The 18,634-nt window shown below is 45.4% G+C and overlaps 1 protein-coding gene across 1 annotated transcript in view; it reads right to left on the bottom strand.

Annotated features, from left to right (window-relative positions):
* The window catches only part of fbn1 (fibrillin 1), a 59,682-nt gene that overhangs the window by 12,378 nt on the left and 28,670 nt on the right, over nt 1-18,634 (bottom strand). Inside the window, exons 29-49 of the mRNA XM_048263387.1 lie at nt 17,366-17,491; nt 17,123-17,245; nt 16,490-16,615; nt 16,058-16,183; nt 8,924-9,046; nt 8,527-8,649; nt 8,304-8,429; nt 7,711-7,833; nt 6,793-6,915; nt 6,370-6,537; nt 5,968-6,036; nt 5,659-5,784; nt 4,918-5,040; nt 4,567-4,725; nt 4,399-4,470; nt 4,180-4,305; nt 3,758-3,880; nt 2,441-2,566; nt 2,021-2,137; nt 1,620-1,745; nt 1,279-1,398 (exon numbers count right to left, since the gene is read on the bottom strand). Of these exons, the coding sequence (XP_048119344.1) occupies nt 1,279-1,398; nt 1,620-1,745; nt 2,021-2,137; nt 2,441-2,566; nt 3,758-3,880; nt 4,180-4,305; nt 4,399-4,470; nt 4,567-4,725; nt 4,918-5,040; nt 5,659-5,784; nt 5,968-6,036; nt 6,370-6,537; nt 6,793-6,915; nt 7,711-7,833; nt 8,304-8,429; nt 8,527-8,649; nt 8,924-9,046; nt 16,058-16,183; nt 16,490-16,615; nt 17,123-17,245; nt 17,366-17,491 (2,574 nt within the window). The remainder of the gene's footprint in view (nt 1-1,278; nt 1,399-1,619; nt 1,746-2,020; nt 2,138-2,440; nt 2,567-3,757; nt 3,881-4,179; nt 4,306-4,398; nt 4,471-4,566; nt 4,726-4,917; nt 5,041-5,658; nt 5,785-5,967; nt 6,037-6,369; nt 6,538-6,792; nt 6,916-7,710; nt 7,834-8,303; nt 8,430-8,526; nt 8,650-8,923; nt 9,047-16,057; nt 16,184-16,489; nt 16,616-17,122; nt 17,246-17,365; nt 17,492-18,634) is intronic.

Genomic DNA, 18,634 nt, shown 5'->3' with positions numbered 1-18,634 from the left:
ATGGGGACCACACACAAGAGCATCTTTTACTTAGTCCCCTTGGAAAGTGATCTGAATTTTTTCAATTGTTGCCCTGCCCTTCCCAAAAAGATGCATCTAACTTATTGCTTGCATTGAAAAATTATGTTCTTCTAAATAATTAATTTAAATCCATGTTCCGACAACTAAATGGGAATGTTTTTAGAATGAAAAAAAAAGTCAGGACATGTCAACCCTTTCATAATATTATGCCTATAATACAAAACTAGTGCAGTTCGCAACATAACACAGGGATCCATGGAGCCTTGCATGAAACTCAACTGACTGAAGAAGCTGGACTTGAAGTAGCTTCATCAGGCTGGCATTATACACAAAGAGTATGGGCCCTGCAAACTCATCTGTGGTTTTCAGGGGAGACTGAACAAAGCTGACAGGGGGCTTTTTGAACTGACCCTGGCCTTCCTGTCGAGCTCAGCATGACTCGCCTGTGAGCACTCGACAGCATTTTGATCCAGCCTGAGTATTACAGAGCACAGAGCTCCTGACCACAAATGTGTGTGAACAGGTGTGCTCCTCTGAGTGCCGGCAGCTCGTATGGGACGCTGTCAGCAAATGCTGAGCTACATTCGTTTAGGACTTGTGTGGTTTTCTTTCACTTATAAAACAGAGCTCTAAAAGACCTGCAGATCAGTTCCTTTCCAGAACGGAATGAAAAAAAAAAAAACATGAAACACTAAAAGTGTAGATTGCTAGGGGTTATGGCCTTGAGGTCACTGTAGTTCATAAAACATAACATCATATCAACACATGTATTTACAGTAACTCAACCTAGATTTACACCTGCCTATCTATTTATCTATCTGTAAATAAAAAGACCAAGAGAGCGCTAGATGTTCCAGGTCAGTAAACAAAGTTTATGCAGGATATGACAGAATGTCACTCATCCCAGCTTATGCAGTGTCTGTGTGTGTGAGTGTGTGTGTGTGTGTGTGTGTGTGTGTGTGTGTGTGTGTGTGTGTGTCTTTATTCACATGCATTAAGAAAACGCAACAGATGGAGAAGCACTGAGGGGAAAAAAAGTTGCTTAATTCAGCAGCCCTGTGACCAAAGAACAATCGTCTTTTTATATCTCCTGACACTGGGAGTGTGTGTGTGTGTGTGTGTAACACTGGGAACGGGAGTTTCTGCTTCAAGGGCCGTCTGCATCACATTATCACGCTGTACGAGATCAGGGCACGCATGCGATGTGCACTAGCACAGCCCAAAGATGGGACTTGGAGCTTAGCGGTATGTATATACCTTCACACTTCTCGTCCACAACGTAGTACCCGTTAGGACAGATGCACCTATAGGTGCCATCCAGGTTCTGGCAAGTTCCAGGGCCACATCGTCCAGGGTTGTCGGCACACTCGTTGATGTCTACGGGAGAACACGGAGCATTAAATCAGAACCTATCATCTGTCCTCACAACAAGAGCACTTGAACCCACATATGATCTTCTGTTGCTGCCAAACACACTGAGTGCTCAGCCCGTCGTTTCCCCCCCCCTTTCTCACAACCTCAAAAATTAGCCACAAGAAACCGTATCCTGTTTTTCTTGGCATCGGGCGCAGCGCTGGGGGTCACTGCCTTCCTCTTACCCACACACATCCTCCCGTCCGCCGTGATTTCGTAGCCGTCCCGGCACACGCACTGGAACGAGCCCACCGTGTTCAGGCAGTTTCCGTTGCGGCACAGGCCCCTTTGCGTGGCACATTCGTCCGTGTCTGAAACACAATCGCAAAACTGAGTCAACAAAACAGTCAACAGCAAAAAAAGCAGTCAGTCCAAAAACCTGGCCAAACTGGCCTGGCCATAAACAGTCCAACTCTGTGTTGAGCAGGAGGCATTCTGCTGTAAGCCTTCAGCACTATGGCATGCAGGCAGTTTAATAAGATCTCTAAACGACGTCCTGTCAGTTTCGGTCAGGACACTTGAGTATGTGTCAGTGACCAGGCCGTGTGAAACAAGAGCATGGTCAATCATGCTTCTCAAGGCGTACCAATGCAGTCGTTGTTGTGGGAGTGCTCGAAGCCAGGGTAGCAGATGCAGTTGTAGGAGCCCAGTGTGTTCTTGCACGTCCCATTTCCACACGGCTGCCTCTCGCACTCATCCACATCTAATAAGCAGAAATCAACCACACCCGCAGATAAGTCCACTTGCACTCCCAAAACACAAAATGAGCTAAAACAGTAAACATAGAAAATCAGATGAACTGCAGTATTAAATGTGACTAACCTATGCACATGGATTCATATGAAGTGCAGTATTGAATGTGACTAAACTATGCCCATGGATTCATATGAACTGCAGTATTAAATGTGACTAACCTATGCACATGGATTCATATGAAGTGCAGTATTGAATGTGACTAACCTATTCACATGGATTCATATGAAATGCAGTATTGAATGTGACTAACCTATGCACATGGATTCATCTAAGGTGGACTTATACCCATTAGGGCATAGGCAACGGTAACTCCCAATGTTGTCAAAGCACTGTCCGGGGTGGCACACATTGGGATTCTCAATACACTCATTACGATCTGCAGAAAGAGAAAAGAAGAAATGTCAACAGACCTAATAATAATAATCATCATTATCATCATCATAATCATTTACAGTAATCATAGAGCTCTATCTGTTGTCTTGCATGTATTCTATACTGACATAGAAATATACCACCATCACCATTAATATCACAACAACTGTGGTCATCACTCTACACTACCAGTCTCACATCACCAGTCTAGTCTGGGCGGTTAAAACGATCCCCACCATCATCATCTTCATCTTCGTCCCCACCGTTGCTACCTTTGGCCACATACCAAATAGAGAGCTGTGCCACTGCACACAAAATAAGCCCAGCCAGTGGGAAGCCAGCGGGCTGAGAATTCCCAGACCCTGAGTCATCCTCCGAGGGGCCTTGTGCAAAACCCCCGCAGCACCAGTACCAGCACCAGAACCAGCACCATCACCAGAACCAGCACCAGCACTAGCGGCAGCAGAGCTGGATGTGTACTGAGGAGAGGCCAGACCCTTGTGATGGATTGCCCTCCTCCACAGCTTGAAATAGCTCCCGCTGTTGTCCAGTTATAACAGAGCATAGCTCATGTCTTAATGTTCCCCTTCGTGCAAGGATGGGTGGGGGGCATTCTATCCCTGAGACACTGCTCTCGCTTGGGCATGGTTCAAGTGCGGCGGGCCAAGAGCTGAGGGGGATTTTTTATTTCACAGTTAAACTTCCTGAGTGCAAATTAAGACCTTTGGGTTAGTTACACGCAACTAAGCTGACATTAATTTCAAGGTATTGTGAGGTTACAGTCAGAATATTAGCATGGTATTTGGGCTAAGCATTGTCTATGGTCTGACTTTCTGTGGAACTGACAGGGAACAGAATCTTTGGATGTCTTTCATTAGAAGTGAATTGAAAACGGCACTGAAATGACATTTTCAGTTTATGTTTCAAACATGAAAGATGACTTTTTCTATTTTTCTTTTTCTTGTACACTGTTAGTCACTGTTAGTGATTGATTATGCTGCTAGTCTACTCACACTGCTAGTTCTCTCCTTCATTCCTGAGAGTGACTACATGGCCAGCATTGCTAGGAATGCTACAGATTAGCCTCTGTCTCTGATCATGAGGTGGAACTCAAAAGCAGTGAAAAGACAAATCAATTACATTAAAACACTCATGACATTAGGGATTGTTTCCAGCTCCTCAGATGGGGTCTTACCCAGGCACTGTCCTGTAGGAGTGAAGCGGTAGCCAGGCTTGCACTCACAGCGGTAACTTCCAGGCAGGTTCTGACAAGCAGCATTCTGCTGGCACACTGGTCCATTCTGACACTCATCAATGTCTGAGAATATGCACGCGCACACACACACACACACGCACGCACGCACACGCACACACACGCACACACACACACACACACACACACGCACACGCACACACACACAGACACAGTTGAATTCACATTACTAGGCCATAGCCCATCTTTACAATGACAATGAGTGACCCCAATGACACACAGACTGAAAATTCTACTAACTATTTGCATCTGTTTTTGTGTATGTTGGTTGTCATGGCTAGGATAAGCACTTTGGGCATAGACAAGAGTACACTATTTCAGCCAGAGGGAGCTGATGTACCAACCTTCACAGATGAGCAGCTTGTCATTATAGACAAATCCCATGGGGCACTCACACCTGAAGCTTCCAATCATGTTGATGCACAGACCATTCTCACACAGACCAGCAATCTCCTTGCACTCATCGATGTCTGTCAAACCACAAAAAAACATATACTTAGTTTTGCATTACAACATTTTTGAGATATTAAAGTAACAAGAATGTAATTTACATTCCTACATACCGATGACCTGTCCAGTGTAAATGTCAATATAATAGCCAGGCCGTTCACTGCCGCATAGTTGGGCAAATTCAGCTGCGGAGAGAAAACAAATTCACAAAAGCAAAGTTTATTTTTTGAGGAGGAAAAAGTTAGCATACTAGGCCCTTGACATTTGAGTTGTGTACCCACTTGTGCTTGGTACAGGACACTGTTCGCAGGGCTTGTGCCAGGCTCGGCCTATGTTGTATGAACAGCAGCACATCTTCTTGGTGACATTGAAGTTGAGCTCCCCATCACACGTGCCATTGTCTGAATAGTAATTCCTGAAGCAAAGGCTCTTCCTCATGTCTGTGTGGTCAAAAAGTATGGAGCATCAACATAGGTAGAATGAAAGATATCTTGAAATATCCCAATTTACGTCCAGCAAGGATAGTATTCTGAATTATATTATAATGACTCTTCTATCTGAGACTATATTTGAGACTCTATGTCTTATTAAGTCAAAGTTATGAGACTAAAATGTAAGAAACAAAAGCTCACCCATGCAGTTGTTGCCACCATTGACTTGCATGTAATCTGGTGGACAGATGCAGGTGTAGTTGCCGATGGTGTTGTAGCACTGACCGGGCCCGCAGATTCCTGGACGCTCACATTCGTTCACATCTGGAATAGGGCGAGACACAGAGAAGAGGACATCTCATTAGGGAAGGCTCTCATTGTAACCATGCCTTCAAGCCTCCAGAGGATGGTAAAAAAATAGCAAGCTAGCCCTGCAGTTAGCTAAGTAAAAAAAGAAATGAAAATAAAGCACATCCTCTCCAAAATGATATGGATGCTTGCAAATTCCAGACACAACCTTTTTGTTCTGCCGTCCAACCAACACGGGGCCCAATTAAAATGCCGTTAAGCACATGTTGGCCAGGGAGGCGATGATCGCTAGTCTCTGCGGGGCCATGATTTCTTTAACAGTGTTCTGTCGTGGGGATGGTAGCTGACCACAACACAGGCTCCCAGTGACAGGGCCGGATGGGCCTTCTGGGGGGGATTAGGCCCCAAAGTCAGCCGCTCCTCCAGATTTATCGACACATGTGACTGCATGAGGGAGCACAACCACCAGCACGATGGCTAGGAGACAACAAATGCTAGCATTGCTTGTTTTGATATTTCCTCCCCGTTCTCCATCCTAGGAAAACAAACGGCTGGTCTCAATTTCCTTCCTGCCTAAAATGTTTCAGAGATGGAGCCTGAAGGGAGAGAAAACAGACTTGTTTTATCCTTTACCTTCACAGATCCTGGTCTCTTCATTCAATGCAAAGCCCTTTGAGCATTCACACTGAAAGCTCCCAAATGTATTAATGCAATTTCCTCCTTGGCACAAACCAGGAAGCTCCAGACACTCGTTGATGTCTGTTTAACAAAGAGAGTAGGAAATAAAAAAAGAGAGATATTAATCACAATGTATGTATGTTATGTATAAGAGTGAGATGTTATTCAGTATGTGTTACAACAACGCTCTCATACATCACAACTGAGCAGCACTCCAGAGAGCACTGTGTGTGTAACTTACAAACTGTGACCTAAAACATTTACCCTCCAGGATGACAGTGATGGGGTTTGGCCGGAAGCCCTCTCCTCCAGGACACAGGGTTTTATACTCCGCTGTAAGAGGTCACATCAGACCATTGTGCACATGCACCAACATTGGCTACACACCGTCATAAAAACACCAAGGCTAACAAACAAAATGACTTACACCCTCCAAACGCCCCCACCCTACCACACACACACACACACACTCATCCCACCTCCCCAAAACAACCCCACCAAAGTTATAAAGCTGCAAGATTTAATAAGGCATTTGTCTTCACTCACGATTGCACAAAGAGGTCTTTTGTAATCTACTTTATTAAAAAAAATAGACACCAACACAGTTAAGATCATGCTGACAAAGACTAACACTGCTGGCCTGCCAAACGGGCTGGGGTGACTCACAGGAGTTGAGTGAGGGGCATTCCTCACAGGGCGTCCCCCACGCCTGGCCCTGGGAGCAGCAGCAGGAGGCCTTGGACACCCCCTGGCCAATTTCGTTGGAGCAGGACAGGCTCTCTGACGCGTCGCCACGAGACTGTACGTCCAGGTAACAGTTGCCAGATCGGGTGTCTAGAGACAAGCACACACAGAGGGTGTGGGCACAGCGATCAATGTTTCCACAGGAAAAAAAACATATTTGTGATTCATTGCGGGTAGCATTGACTACATTGACATGGGAGGAAAAGGTTTTTAAGCCTCTATTCCAAACTCATCTGACAGTCATGTAGTGCGGTGGGTCATAAACATAACTGTATTTCATTAGACGTACAGTTCAGGTCCCAGAGGGGTCGTTAAGAGACCTCAGAAGCAGTTGGTAGAACTCACCCACGCAGCCAACCCCTGATGGGTTAAGTTCAAAGAATGGTGGGCAGATGCACTTATAGCTGCCAGGAGTATTCTCACAGAGCCCACTGATGCAAATGGTAGGATCAAGACACTCATTGACATCTGTGAAGTAAAAGAAAGACACATTATGACATGTATAGAAAGTAGCAGACATTATGCATGCATGACTGTTTGTGTAGTTTAGCAGAATTGGGGCAGCCATAGAAACACATACATGAGCACTGCACAACATTAAGATTGTTTTACTTTGTTGTGTTCAGTTTTGAATGTCTACATGTACATGAATATGTATGTGTGTCTTCTGTATGCACACAAATGCATATGTGTGAGTTGGCGGTCCACTGTTGCTGCTGGGGATGACCACAGCTAACCCTCGGTGGCTCTGCGGTGTGTCGGCCTCCATCGCCTCCCACTATTTACGCACGCGCTCATTCCCCATGACAGCGCGTCCAGGGAGGATATGGGGCCCGATCACTCTTTCCATTCCCTCCACGTGAGGCGGAGCAGTGCCATCCATTGTGCCGGACAGTCACGACCTCAGCTCAGTGCTGGCAGCGGAACGCCGCTCGAGTCATGCCTGCAACCTCTCCATGGCTCAGTGCCCACAAACACACACGGGTAGCTCTGTGTTTACCGTGAACTCAGTGTCATTATCGCCTCATAATGGCTGTGAAATGGGTGGTCATTACCGACCCCTTCGATGAGTTTGACGCAATCTGCCCCAAGGGGGAATGATCCGTTTGGCTCGGCCCGAAGGCTGTGTAATATTCGCCTGACCTCATTCCTGAGTCACAAAGTGAGGCACATCAGAACGAGGAGTCCAGTTCCCACTAGGCTGACAGTAAACACTACATCGTCTTGATAACGAGGGCCCTGACACTGTGGGGGACCACTTACCTGTGCAGTTGCCGCCACTTCTTTCCAACTCGTACCCAGGGTAACAGTCACATCTGAACAGGCCCGGCATGTTCTGGCACCTTCCGTTGATGCAGACGTTGGTGAAGAAGCACTCGTCTATGTCTGCGCAGACAGAGAGGGGAGGCCAGCTGTTAGGGATTAGCCGATCATGGGACGGAGGGGAAAATCAACAGAACGCAGGGAGGAGAGGACGTGTGAACCTCACAGCGGAGTGACAGTTCTGGGGCAAGGAGGCAGGATGAAGCCCTGCGGAGGAAACCCACACCTCTGCTGGAAGCAGCTGATTACAGCGTGCCATCACATCCACTCACAGCCTGAACATTTACACACTCAACACTCACTCATAAGCGGTTATAAAAACAGAGCAAACAGATTTAACAGACTAAGAATGTTAGTATAAGCTTAATCATCTGACTAAACACACAAGTAATCTCAGAAGCATAGGGAGCAGTTGCTCTAACAGCTTTGGACTTGTTTCATGGCTACATGTGATGCCTGGTGAAAGTAACAAAGTATTGTGAAACCCTCTGACTGGATATTCAGGAGCAGACCTGATCGGAGAGCATCCTTACCTTCGCAGGCTTTGCCGTCAGCCGTAGGGAAGAAACCCATGTCGCACTCACAGCGGTAGCCTCCGGGCACGTTCAAGCAGTGGCCGCTCTCGCACAGGTTCACGTTCTCTGCACACTCGTCGCTGTCTGCACAAACCGAAGGGAGAGGCCACTGGGTTCAGGGTGAACTGCCATCAGAACCAGGAACGCTCAATCAGGCGTAAGTGTTGGGAGGCCCACGCACCTGAGCAGTAGAAGCCATCTCCAGCGAAGCCTTCCTTGCAGACGCAGCGGTAGGAGCCCATGGTGTTCATACAGTCAGCGTTGTGGCTGCACATGTGGGTGCCGTTGGAGCACTCGTCCAGATCTGAAATATGCGTTGAACACACATGATCTTTGCTTTTAACTAAATGCACTGGAGTCCCTGAGATATGATACGAGGTTGCCTGAGGTCAGAGTGCTCAGAGGGTACTTGCATGGAGATTGTAAATCTTAAACCCAAACATGGCAAACAGGAAATGGAGTCAAACAGCCCATGACCTTGAAATGACCTCAGACTACTGCTAACACCAGGATCAGTACTGACAGCTAATGGATGGGCTTTTCTCAGTGTTTATATGCCTCAGACTAAGGGCTCTTACCTGTGCATTTAACCCCGTCACCGATCCAGCCTGGGGCACAGCTGCACTTGAAGCTGCCTGCTGTGTTGGTGCACGTGGCATGTCTGTCACAGTTATGGGCTCCAATCTCACACTCGTTGATATCTAAAAGAATTCAAGAAAAGAAGTTACAGATACAGTACTTGACTTTACAGACAACACTGTAAAGGGGAGAGGGGGGAGAAGAGAGCTTGGGTTTAAAGAAATGTGTGGAGGTTGATGCACATTCAATCACGATAACAACTGAAAACAATGCTAGATGTGAATAATCTAGATGTGCTAGCTATTAACGACTGACAGGCAGTGTCTGGGTGCAGTTTGGGTTCTGACCAGGGCCCTGTCCTGCTCAGTAACCTATAGGGGGAGAAGTAAGCTGCAGCACTGATCTGCCTTTCAAAACCTCTGGGCTCGCTATCAAGCCTCCTGACCGCAGAAGCACTTAATGGAGCAAATCTAATCCGCCAAGAATGCAACAAACTTATTTCCAACCGGAGTGCCACTCATACGACACGGGGCCGTCTGTTCGCTGGCCGTGGAATGCCCAGAAAGGCAGTCTCTTTGTCCGGCGAGGAACAAGGGACTCCCACATCGCACCATCCTGCCCGCCCACCCGCCCGTCAGCCATGGGAGGCTGCACTCGACCTGGATCAGCTGCCCCACTGCCCCCCTTCTGCGCGGCTCTCTCTCGCCACCACCACCCGGGTTGGTCCAGCCAGTCTGCCCCTAATTGGTGTCCATCTCCAGTGTGTGTGCAACGCTGTATACAGTTGGGGAAGCGAGGTGAGAGGTCCTCGACACGGACGAGGGAAATGTCACAACACTCCCAGCATCCCCAGCTAATCAGAACAGTCCTAAAAGGCAACATGCTCGGTTGCCAAGTGACGTAGGCGTCCGCACGGACAAACACAGCTGGCAGGAGCCGCTCCGTGTTGATCTGGGCCTGGAGCTGAGGCCGCTGTGAAACGGCTGGCATGTTTGCTGGCTCACACCCACTAAGCTGCAAGCCTCAGTCCACTTAAAATATGACTTTAATAAACTACAATGCCGTGCCTGCTCTAATTTGCCATATAAACTATTGTCTTTTAATAGTGCAGCAGTTGTTTGAGGACTAGATGTTCCAGCGGAGAAAACAAGTTAACATTGGGAGGGTTGTGAGAATAATTGTTTAATTCCTTTGGACTGGAGTAACATGGAGTTTGACATTTATAAATGAGACACATCATGACTCTCATCCCACTAGAGATGACATGATGAAACCCCGAAGCCTCCTTTAATGCTCTCTCAGTGGACTAAAACATGTCCATTTTACAAAGTCCTGCCATCTCCAGTGGGAAGCAGGGACCTTTCAGGCATCATACAAATGTGTCATATGTCTAGGAACTGTCAAAAGGCCCAAGAGTCAAAAAACAATTTATGAATTTGTGATGTCAATAACATTGGATATTAAAACAGACCTTTGAGTTGCATGTAGTCCTTAATGTCATGTGAGATTTATGAGCCTCACCATAGGCTTTTATGCTAGGGAGCCTCTGGGGTTTGTTCACTGAAAATGTATCATGCCAATAAATAAAAAGTTATTTTCTTAAATAATGTTTGTGTCCAATTATACTAGAAAAAAAAACTCATGTGAAAAATAACTAGGCCTAAAACATCCAACTATTCTAAAAAAGTTACATTTCAAAGAAAATGAATATCTGATTTTGAGAGTATATACCAGCACCTTCAAGCTAGATAGATACAGTACAGTACATTTGATTAGAATAAAGGGCTTTTAAGTTGATATCCTCTCAGATCTAGTATATATCTAAACAATTCAAATAGATTTTCCCATTAATCTTCTCAGGTCAAGATGAATAAGATTTAGTGCATAGATATAAGATGAGAGGCTTTGGCAAGATGAATATTATTTGCAGTAAAAAAAGAGAGAGAGCGTTCAGAGCCCATAACAAAAGATGTACACTGGCTCTGGAAGCATCTGGAAAACTTTCATGTGAAACAATCCCTGGCCAGCTGCCTGTGGTAATTCCACAGAGGCAAGGCTCACATGAGAGGATTGAGTGGAGGCCTGGCACTGCCCTACCAAGATTTCAGATTTCTTCTCTCTCTCTCTCTCTCTCTCTCTCTCTCTCTCTCTATTCTACTCTACTCTCTGCCCCACAATCAAGGAGAATGAAACATCATAATCAAGCTAAATCTCATTAGAGAGAGAAGGGCATTCAATTTTCACTGTGCAAATTTGAGGCTTGGTCCAAACAAAAAAATCAAGGTGCCCTGGTGTTAATATGAGGGCCTGAGAGATGTCGTGAGCTGATTACAGGATGCCTTGGAAGTATTCATATGATTACAGATACTTAGATACTTCCTGTGAACCCTTGAAACAAAATGTAGGGGTCCAAGGGAGGGGGGGTCATGAAAACAACTGCAGCACGCAAAGAATGTTGAAACTCCACCAGTAAAAAAAAATAAAAAAATGCAAGCAGTCCTCCAACGCAGTGCAGCAAAATCGGCTTGAGGAGGGAGAAAGAGAGAGAGAGAGAGAGAGAGAGAGAGAGACAGAGACAGAGAGAGAGAAATCTCAGTCTGTGTCACAGTCACGTTTCAGTTTACGTGTCCTAATGGCAAATTCAGATTGTGCATTTTGAAAAAGTGGGCTAATGCTTTGCATATGGACGAGGGAGGGAAGTCTCTAACAAAGGCATGGAAAGCCATGACTGTAGACAGGGCTGAGATTTCAAGCGTGTCTACTGCACACAGTGGACATCCCATGTGCACAACAAAGAGAGCCCTCCGAGGGTGATTTAATGTGGACTTACAGTACACAGGGCCACTCCTAAGCTTGTAAACCCCTGTGCTTGACAAATGGACTCCCACCCTATCTTTATATGTGCAGCAACGCTCGGTGAGGACTAGACTGAGAGAGATGGGGATTATTCCCCAAAGGCAATCATTTGCATCTGGATCAAGTCAGAGAGTGAGGGAGAGCTTTAGCTAAAATGGTGAAGGAAGGGCCCAGCCCTTGACATTTTCATTTCCAAATAGTTTGGAGTGGAGCAGTTATGGCCATACTTTACTTATGTGTCAAAGGGGCCCAGTAAAACTGTAATGGTCACAATTCCAACTTTGGGTTTTGATGGTGATTAACCTGTGTTCTTTAGTGTCAAAGTGAAACTACTCTCACCATTTTAAGTGCTAGCTAGAATTGGTGACATACTAGTGTGGCAATCATTTAAAGGTCTTAAGTCAAAAAGCAGAGATGCATGTGTTTTGAGGATCCAACACTCGAATGCACATTCACGACTGGCTGCTTAAAGACATATACACTTTCATAAAAGCCCCCTTAGCCATCATGCTATCTTGACTAGAAGCCAACTCAGTCTACAAGTAGGAATTTCATCTTGAGTGTTGTAGACAGGAAAAGTACATATAAAGCCCCATTTCTACTATGGAGCCATTCTGAGGAAAGAATTGGTGACTATTCTTAAGTATTAAGAAGTATTAAGACTATTACTACTATAATAGTATACAGAGGCAGGCCAAAAGTTGTATTATTGTGTGCTAACGTGTGACAATATGTTCAGTCTACGGAGTTGCTTATTTAATTATTTATTTAACATCCAGTATTCTGCTTTCTGATCCTTTTATTTAAGCTGAGCTGCCACCTTCATTTATGAGATCTTGTTGGTTGTCTTTGCCTTGCTCGATTGTAAATTCCATTATGGCAGAGGTCTGAATTCCAATCAAATGGACCAAAACTCTGTGTGCTTTTTCCACTCCAGACTCTCGTATGATACACTTTCATTAAAACATGAAGCAAATAACATCTGTGTAGGATAGGAATGCTTGTTGAGCTGCCGAGCAGGGGTGGGGGATTCTCCGAAGGTTGTTTCATGATTTGGTCCCACTTGTTTGTTTGTCGAACTGGAAACAATCGGCGATGACAGGCCAGCTGAGTCATGCAGATGGATTGCTAATAAAACCCAGAAAGTTGGCGGCCAAGCGTCACGTGCACACATGTCTTGGTTTCACACACTCTCACTCCCTCCCTTTCTTTCCCCCTTCTTTCTGTCTTATACAGACACACACACACACACACACACACACGCACACACGCACACACACATGCAGCACAGCGCTCATCTTGTAGGGTTTTTCTTGTGGACCCTATTCGTCTGTCTGTTCTCCAATTTTCCAGCTTTCTTTTCCAAAACTCCAGCTTGCTGTTCTCAGTTGGCAGCTCTGTTTCCACCCTCGTTCAGTTTCCTCCTCTCCCCCTCTTTTTCTCAGTCCCCCCCCCCCTTTCTCTCTCTCTCTCTCTCTCCCTTTCTCTCTCTCTCTCTAACTGAAGGTCATGGCCCCATTAGCCTCTATGTTAGGGCGATTCCGCCTCGCTCCCATCACATTTACAGTGACATCACCAGTCCTGCACTTCCCCCTTCAGCACCAGGCCTTCTGGCTGAAACATCTGTATCTCTGCACACACAAACACACACAATCAGGGCTAGCCTGCAAGCACAAGAACTGTGGCCTTAGTGTGTGTACATATGTGTGGATTGGTTGAGTATGCCTGTATGTATGTATCTGAGGGCATGTCTCTATATTTGAGTGTGTGCGTGTACGTGTACGTGTGCGTGTGTGTGTGTGTGTGTGTGCGCACGCTTATAAAAGGCAGCTTCTCCAGCAGCTGGCTGGGTTTTGTTTTCCACTTTGGCCCTGGCCTTGTGTACACTTATCATCAGTTAACACCAATTTACAAACTTCCCCGTGACGGCAAACACAGAGCTCTCACGACCTCTATCGTCCTCGCGCCTCTATTAAGTTCATCCAAACAGTGCATGAGTGATGCCATAGGAGCGGGAAAAAATGAACTTCCAGCTCCACCCTCCATTGCCTTATTTATTTGTTTTGGAATGGTTATTATGTTTTATTCGAAATGGCCCAACCATAGCGTCATGTTTAACTTGAGTTAATGAAAGGACAACAAAGGAACAAACAATGTGTAATTTGAGGCATATGGCATTCAATCAAACAACCAACATGAGATCTCGGTGAGCTCACACACCGCATGCAGCCCACAGCCTTTTGACTTGTGGAGCCAGCGAGAGGGGAGCCTGAGAGGACACAGCACAACAGGCCAGCTTCAGGGTGACGGTAACAGACATCCTTATCAGAGAGTAGCTACTGTAACGTCAAATCTATGGAGCCTCGGCCGAAAAGGGGCCAAGTGTGTGCTAGGTCTCCTCTTGGACTTATTTTGAAGCAGTTGCTGGGTGGGCCCCTGGTCAAGGCCGGTATAGTCACTCTTCACCACAAAAAGAGCTGGGAAAGTGGGCTCTACCGTAAACACAGGCCAAAACATGTCAAGCAACGATTCACTGGAAAAGGGGTTTTACCCTCTGCCAGGTCTACCCCTCTCTGCCTCACTGCTCCGTTCCTTTAAACTCCTGTTTAATTACTGGCAGCTTCCTCATGACTCAGTAAACTTTCGCCTCCATATGGCATCTGACTGACATCATCCCTCTGCGTTCTCCAGGAAGGGCTGTCTGTGCCGCTGCGCCTGAGAACCAGGCTCCGTCTGACTCCGTTGGGAAGAAAGGGCCCTTTCATTCATGCAGCCGTGCTCTAAATCCAATTAGTGGACCGCCTTCCCTGTCCTGACCAACTTTCGTAGGTGTGAAAGTGACCCATCATATTCATGTTCTCACTCGTGTTCCACTCCTATCCCCACCCTGTATTTTTATTGCTAGAAAAAGTTTGAGAAACACTGTCTTGGACCCAAGTATGAATGTTTTACTCCGCCACGCTAGATGGCGATATGCGCCCAAACGCAACACAAACTCTCAATCTTAGCTAACTTGCTAGCTTACTTTTCCATATTAAACACTTGCTAGCAAACTCTGCATCATCAGTGTAACTAGTTAAATAGTTGACATTACTTGCAGAAAATTTTCGTATGGACATTCTGGGAGATGTTAATTTGTATATGTATGAGAGAAGCTTCAACTTCTGGGTATGTAGCATTGTGGCATAAAGCCTAACTCTGGCAGAAATCTCCGGTGTTCTTGTTCCATGTAGTTTCCTGCTGCAGCCAGAGGGTTGCAGCAACAGCACGTAGACTAGCCTACAGGAAAGCTGCTGCGTATGAACCATGAACTCATTCGGAATATTTTGAAAAGGTAACAGCTATTCTGTCTTTTCATTTTGTAGACGAAAATGGAAGAGAAATTTTATCTTAGTTTTTATTTCATGCAAAACATTTTAGTCTCGTCTTTTTTCGTCAACAATAATGCATGTTAAGATAGTCTTAGTCAGTGTTTCAGGACATTAGTGCAGTCTCGTCATCGTCTCGTCTTAGTCATGGAAAAAAAGGTTGTTGACGAACATTTTTCCTCTCGTCTCGTCTGACGAAATTAACACTAACTTAGGTACTACATTTAATCATTTTAGTTTAAAATAATAAACAAGAAATAGAATAGAATAGAATAGAATGTGATAGAACGTGAAGAAATAATTGCTTTGACCTGATGTTAAAAAAATGGAAATGCCTAGACCCACTAAAATAAGTTAGCATGCTCACAAGCTATTCCTGGCATGTCCGCTCTCTCATAATACCATTTTGTACCTCAAGAGGTGCTAGTTAATCAATGGTAATTTTCTGGCAAATGGTAATTTTCTGGCAAATGGCAAAGCAAGCATGCCTCTTTCAGTTAAAAGGCTAGAATAATGACAAAAATGTTTATTTGTGGAGAAATTCCATACACAGTCTCAATTCATTTTCAGAGTGCTGGACTGAACTAAGTTTGACTAAGTTAATGTATATGAATGTTGATTAATGTTGATGGAGACGCTAATGGTATTTTTCAGCCTCAGCTAGTCTTTTCATTTTTCATTACTTCTGCAAATGGGGAAGAGGTAACTAGATATGTACAGTAGTAGTAATATACTGTCCCCTGCTTGGGGTGGTGAGTGTGCCATAATTTAGCTCACTAGCCAACAGCTAGTCAGGCTTACATGCTGTATAGCTGCTTACGGTGTGTGGTTTACGCTCATGCTACAGGTTTCTTCATCTCTGTGGACTTGCAGCATTCTTCCAGGTGAGGTTTCAGGTGAGGATGTTACCTGTGCAGCCGGTGGTGCCCTTCCTGACGGAGTATCCCAGGTCACAGTGGCAGATGAAAGATCCCCTGCTGTTTTCACACTTCCCACTCAGGCAGATGTTTGGGTTGAGCTCACACTCATCAACATCTTCAGAAGAACGCAAAGGGGGAAAAGAGGTTTCTCAGTCTAAAAATAAGAACTATTTATTCAGACCAAAAAAGGACCCGTCCACTTTAACTTCTCCACAGGAGGATCTGGTTTCAATCTTACTCATCGGTCTTGTCATGTTTCTCCCAAATATCAAGCATTCCCCTTCCCACTGTTGTGATTTCCCTGAAAACTAGTTGCATTCCAATCATTCTCATCATCAACTCACTGGATCTGATTTGTGAATAGAAAACACAATAGGGCACTTTTTGTACTGGACGGGTAAAACTGGAAAAAAAAATTTACCCAGGCATGACTTCATATCTTCAGAGGACATGAATCCATCGAAGCACAGACACTGGTATTCACCCGGGATGTTTGTACACTGGCCCCCATCGCATATATTTGGATTGTCCTCACACTCGTCAATGTCTGTGGAAACATACAAACAATAGGAAAACAGCATTGCCAAGCTAACATGGTCTCTATGTGTGTGTGACCTGGTTATTCTATTCCTGTATCTACAGTTAGGCAGCAGGCATTTTCATGAGTAATCATGAAAACCAGCCATCTGTGGAGGAGTGCAACAGCTGGCATATAGCTCAGCAATGGTCATTGTTTGACTTTATTTCAGCTATATACCTTTAATCCATCTAGGGAATTTCCTATCTAAAGAGCTTTTGTATCTGACCCTTGTCACCAGGGCAATAAAAGTCATGAGGTCTTGACTATTGAGTCATGAGACCTTTATTAAATCAAGCCATTTTATTACATACTCTGAGTGACATAAAAAAAGGTGGTTGTCTAGAGTATTGAGGTTACATCGCGCTCATTCTCTGACCTTACTCAGCCCATCAGTGGGAGCAGAGGCAGGGTGACCAGGGCTCAAGCTGGCCTCGAAAGGCCAGCAGACGTGGGCCGAGAGGCGGAGAGACTGACCTGTGCAGCTGCGCAAGTCCGGCATGAGGGCGTAGCCACTGCGGCAGCTACACTCGTAGCTGCCCTCCGAGTTGGTGCAAAACGTTTCGCAGCCGCCATTCTGGATGGTACATTCATCGATGTCTGCGAGACGAGGACACAGAGAGGTGTAACTGTGAAACCTAACCTTCATCCACTGCACAGATGGCAAATCCTTAACTGTTATGGAAACGGTAGAAACAAACATAGTGAAGCTTTTCTCACCTATACAAGAAAGTCTGTCCTCTGTGGATTTGTATCCGGTGTCACAGGCACACTGGTAGCGTCCAATCATGTTAATACACTGGCCGTGTTTACAGAGTTTGTCACTCAGTTCACACTCGTTAATGTCTGTGGAACAAACAAAGGCATTTCTAAGATATATTTCATCACACACGTTTACATCTAGTAAAGTGCATGCATGGAGACAGAGGCCAATGATTATTAAACAAATTAACATATTCACTGCTACTAATTCCCAGGATTCGTCCCCCATAATAAGAGTACACCAGCAACACAAATAATTAGCATGAATGTATGAGGTCATCCACTTCACACACATGTGGTCAAAATGATGAATTTTTCACTTCAGATGTATAATCAAACCATTATATTCAGATCACTGGTGCAATATAACTCCCAGAGGCATTTAGTGGAGGCAGCCATGAGAGGCCTGCTCTTATAAGGCCTTTAATGTGATTGGATACAGCTGGGAGCTGCTTTTTTCAACAGTGTGTGTATTTATCTTTTCATGTGGAGGACTTAGCTGGAAAGGAGTGTGCTTTCCATCTGCTGTCCTGGAGTTCAAAGCCTCACACGGAAAAGCAGAGCCCAGCAGAACCCATCCCAAGAGAAGCACGCAGTACTATGGGGAGGGTGGTACAATGAAGTGGCATGGCCCAGTAGGGACTAAAGACTATAGTACAGCTCACCATGCCACAACAAAGTACTGTGTGGAAGAGCACAGCATGGAACAGGGCCATGGCTCTCACTCACTAACGTTTTTGTTACAAAGCACAAAGCACAAAAGGCCGGAATATCACAGGATATTAACATTGTATCACAATCCATCACGCAACACTTTCACACAGCTTAGAAAACCTCAATGACGCTTGTACTTTCTTTCGCGGAAATAAAATAAGGACCCAGCCCAGCGTGTCAGAGTGCAACTCTCCATGCACAAGGAGCTTTCACCATCCACTTAGAGCAAGCTAAGCAAGCCTTCTCAAAACATGTGGCCTGCCAGCGCAGGCTCTCACCCAGACAGACTCTATCTCACCCGCGGCACACCCGTCATTACAGATAAACCACACACACGCAGACAAACACACATGTATATGCACACACACACACACACACACACACACACAGAAAGACAGAGAGAGAGAGAGAGAGAGAGAGAGAGAGACACAGGCACATATATACACAGATATACACTTATACACACACCCACGACACACACATACAGACACGAGACATCACCGCCACCCCTGA

This window comes from Alosa alosa, chromosome 14 (genome assembly GCF_017589495.1).
Source record: "Alosa alosa isolate M-15738 ecotype Scorff River chromosome 14, AALO_Geno_1.1, whole genome shotgun sequence".
Taxonomy (NCBI): domain Eukaryota; kingdom Metazoa; phylum Chordata; class Actinopteri; order Clupeiformes; family Clupeidae; genus Alosa; species Alosa alosa.
Note: the sequence above shows the minus strand (reverse complement) of the source record. Positions and strands in the feature narration are given on the sequence as shown.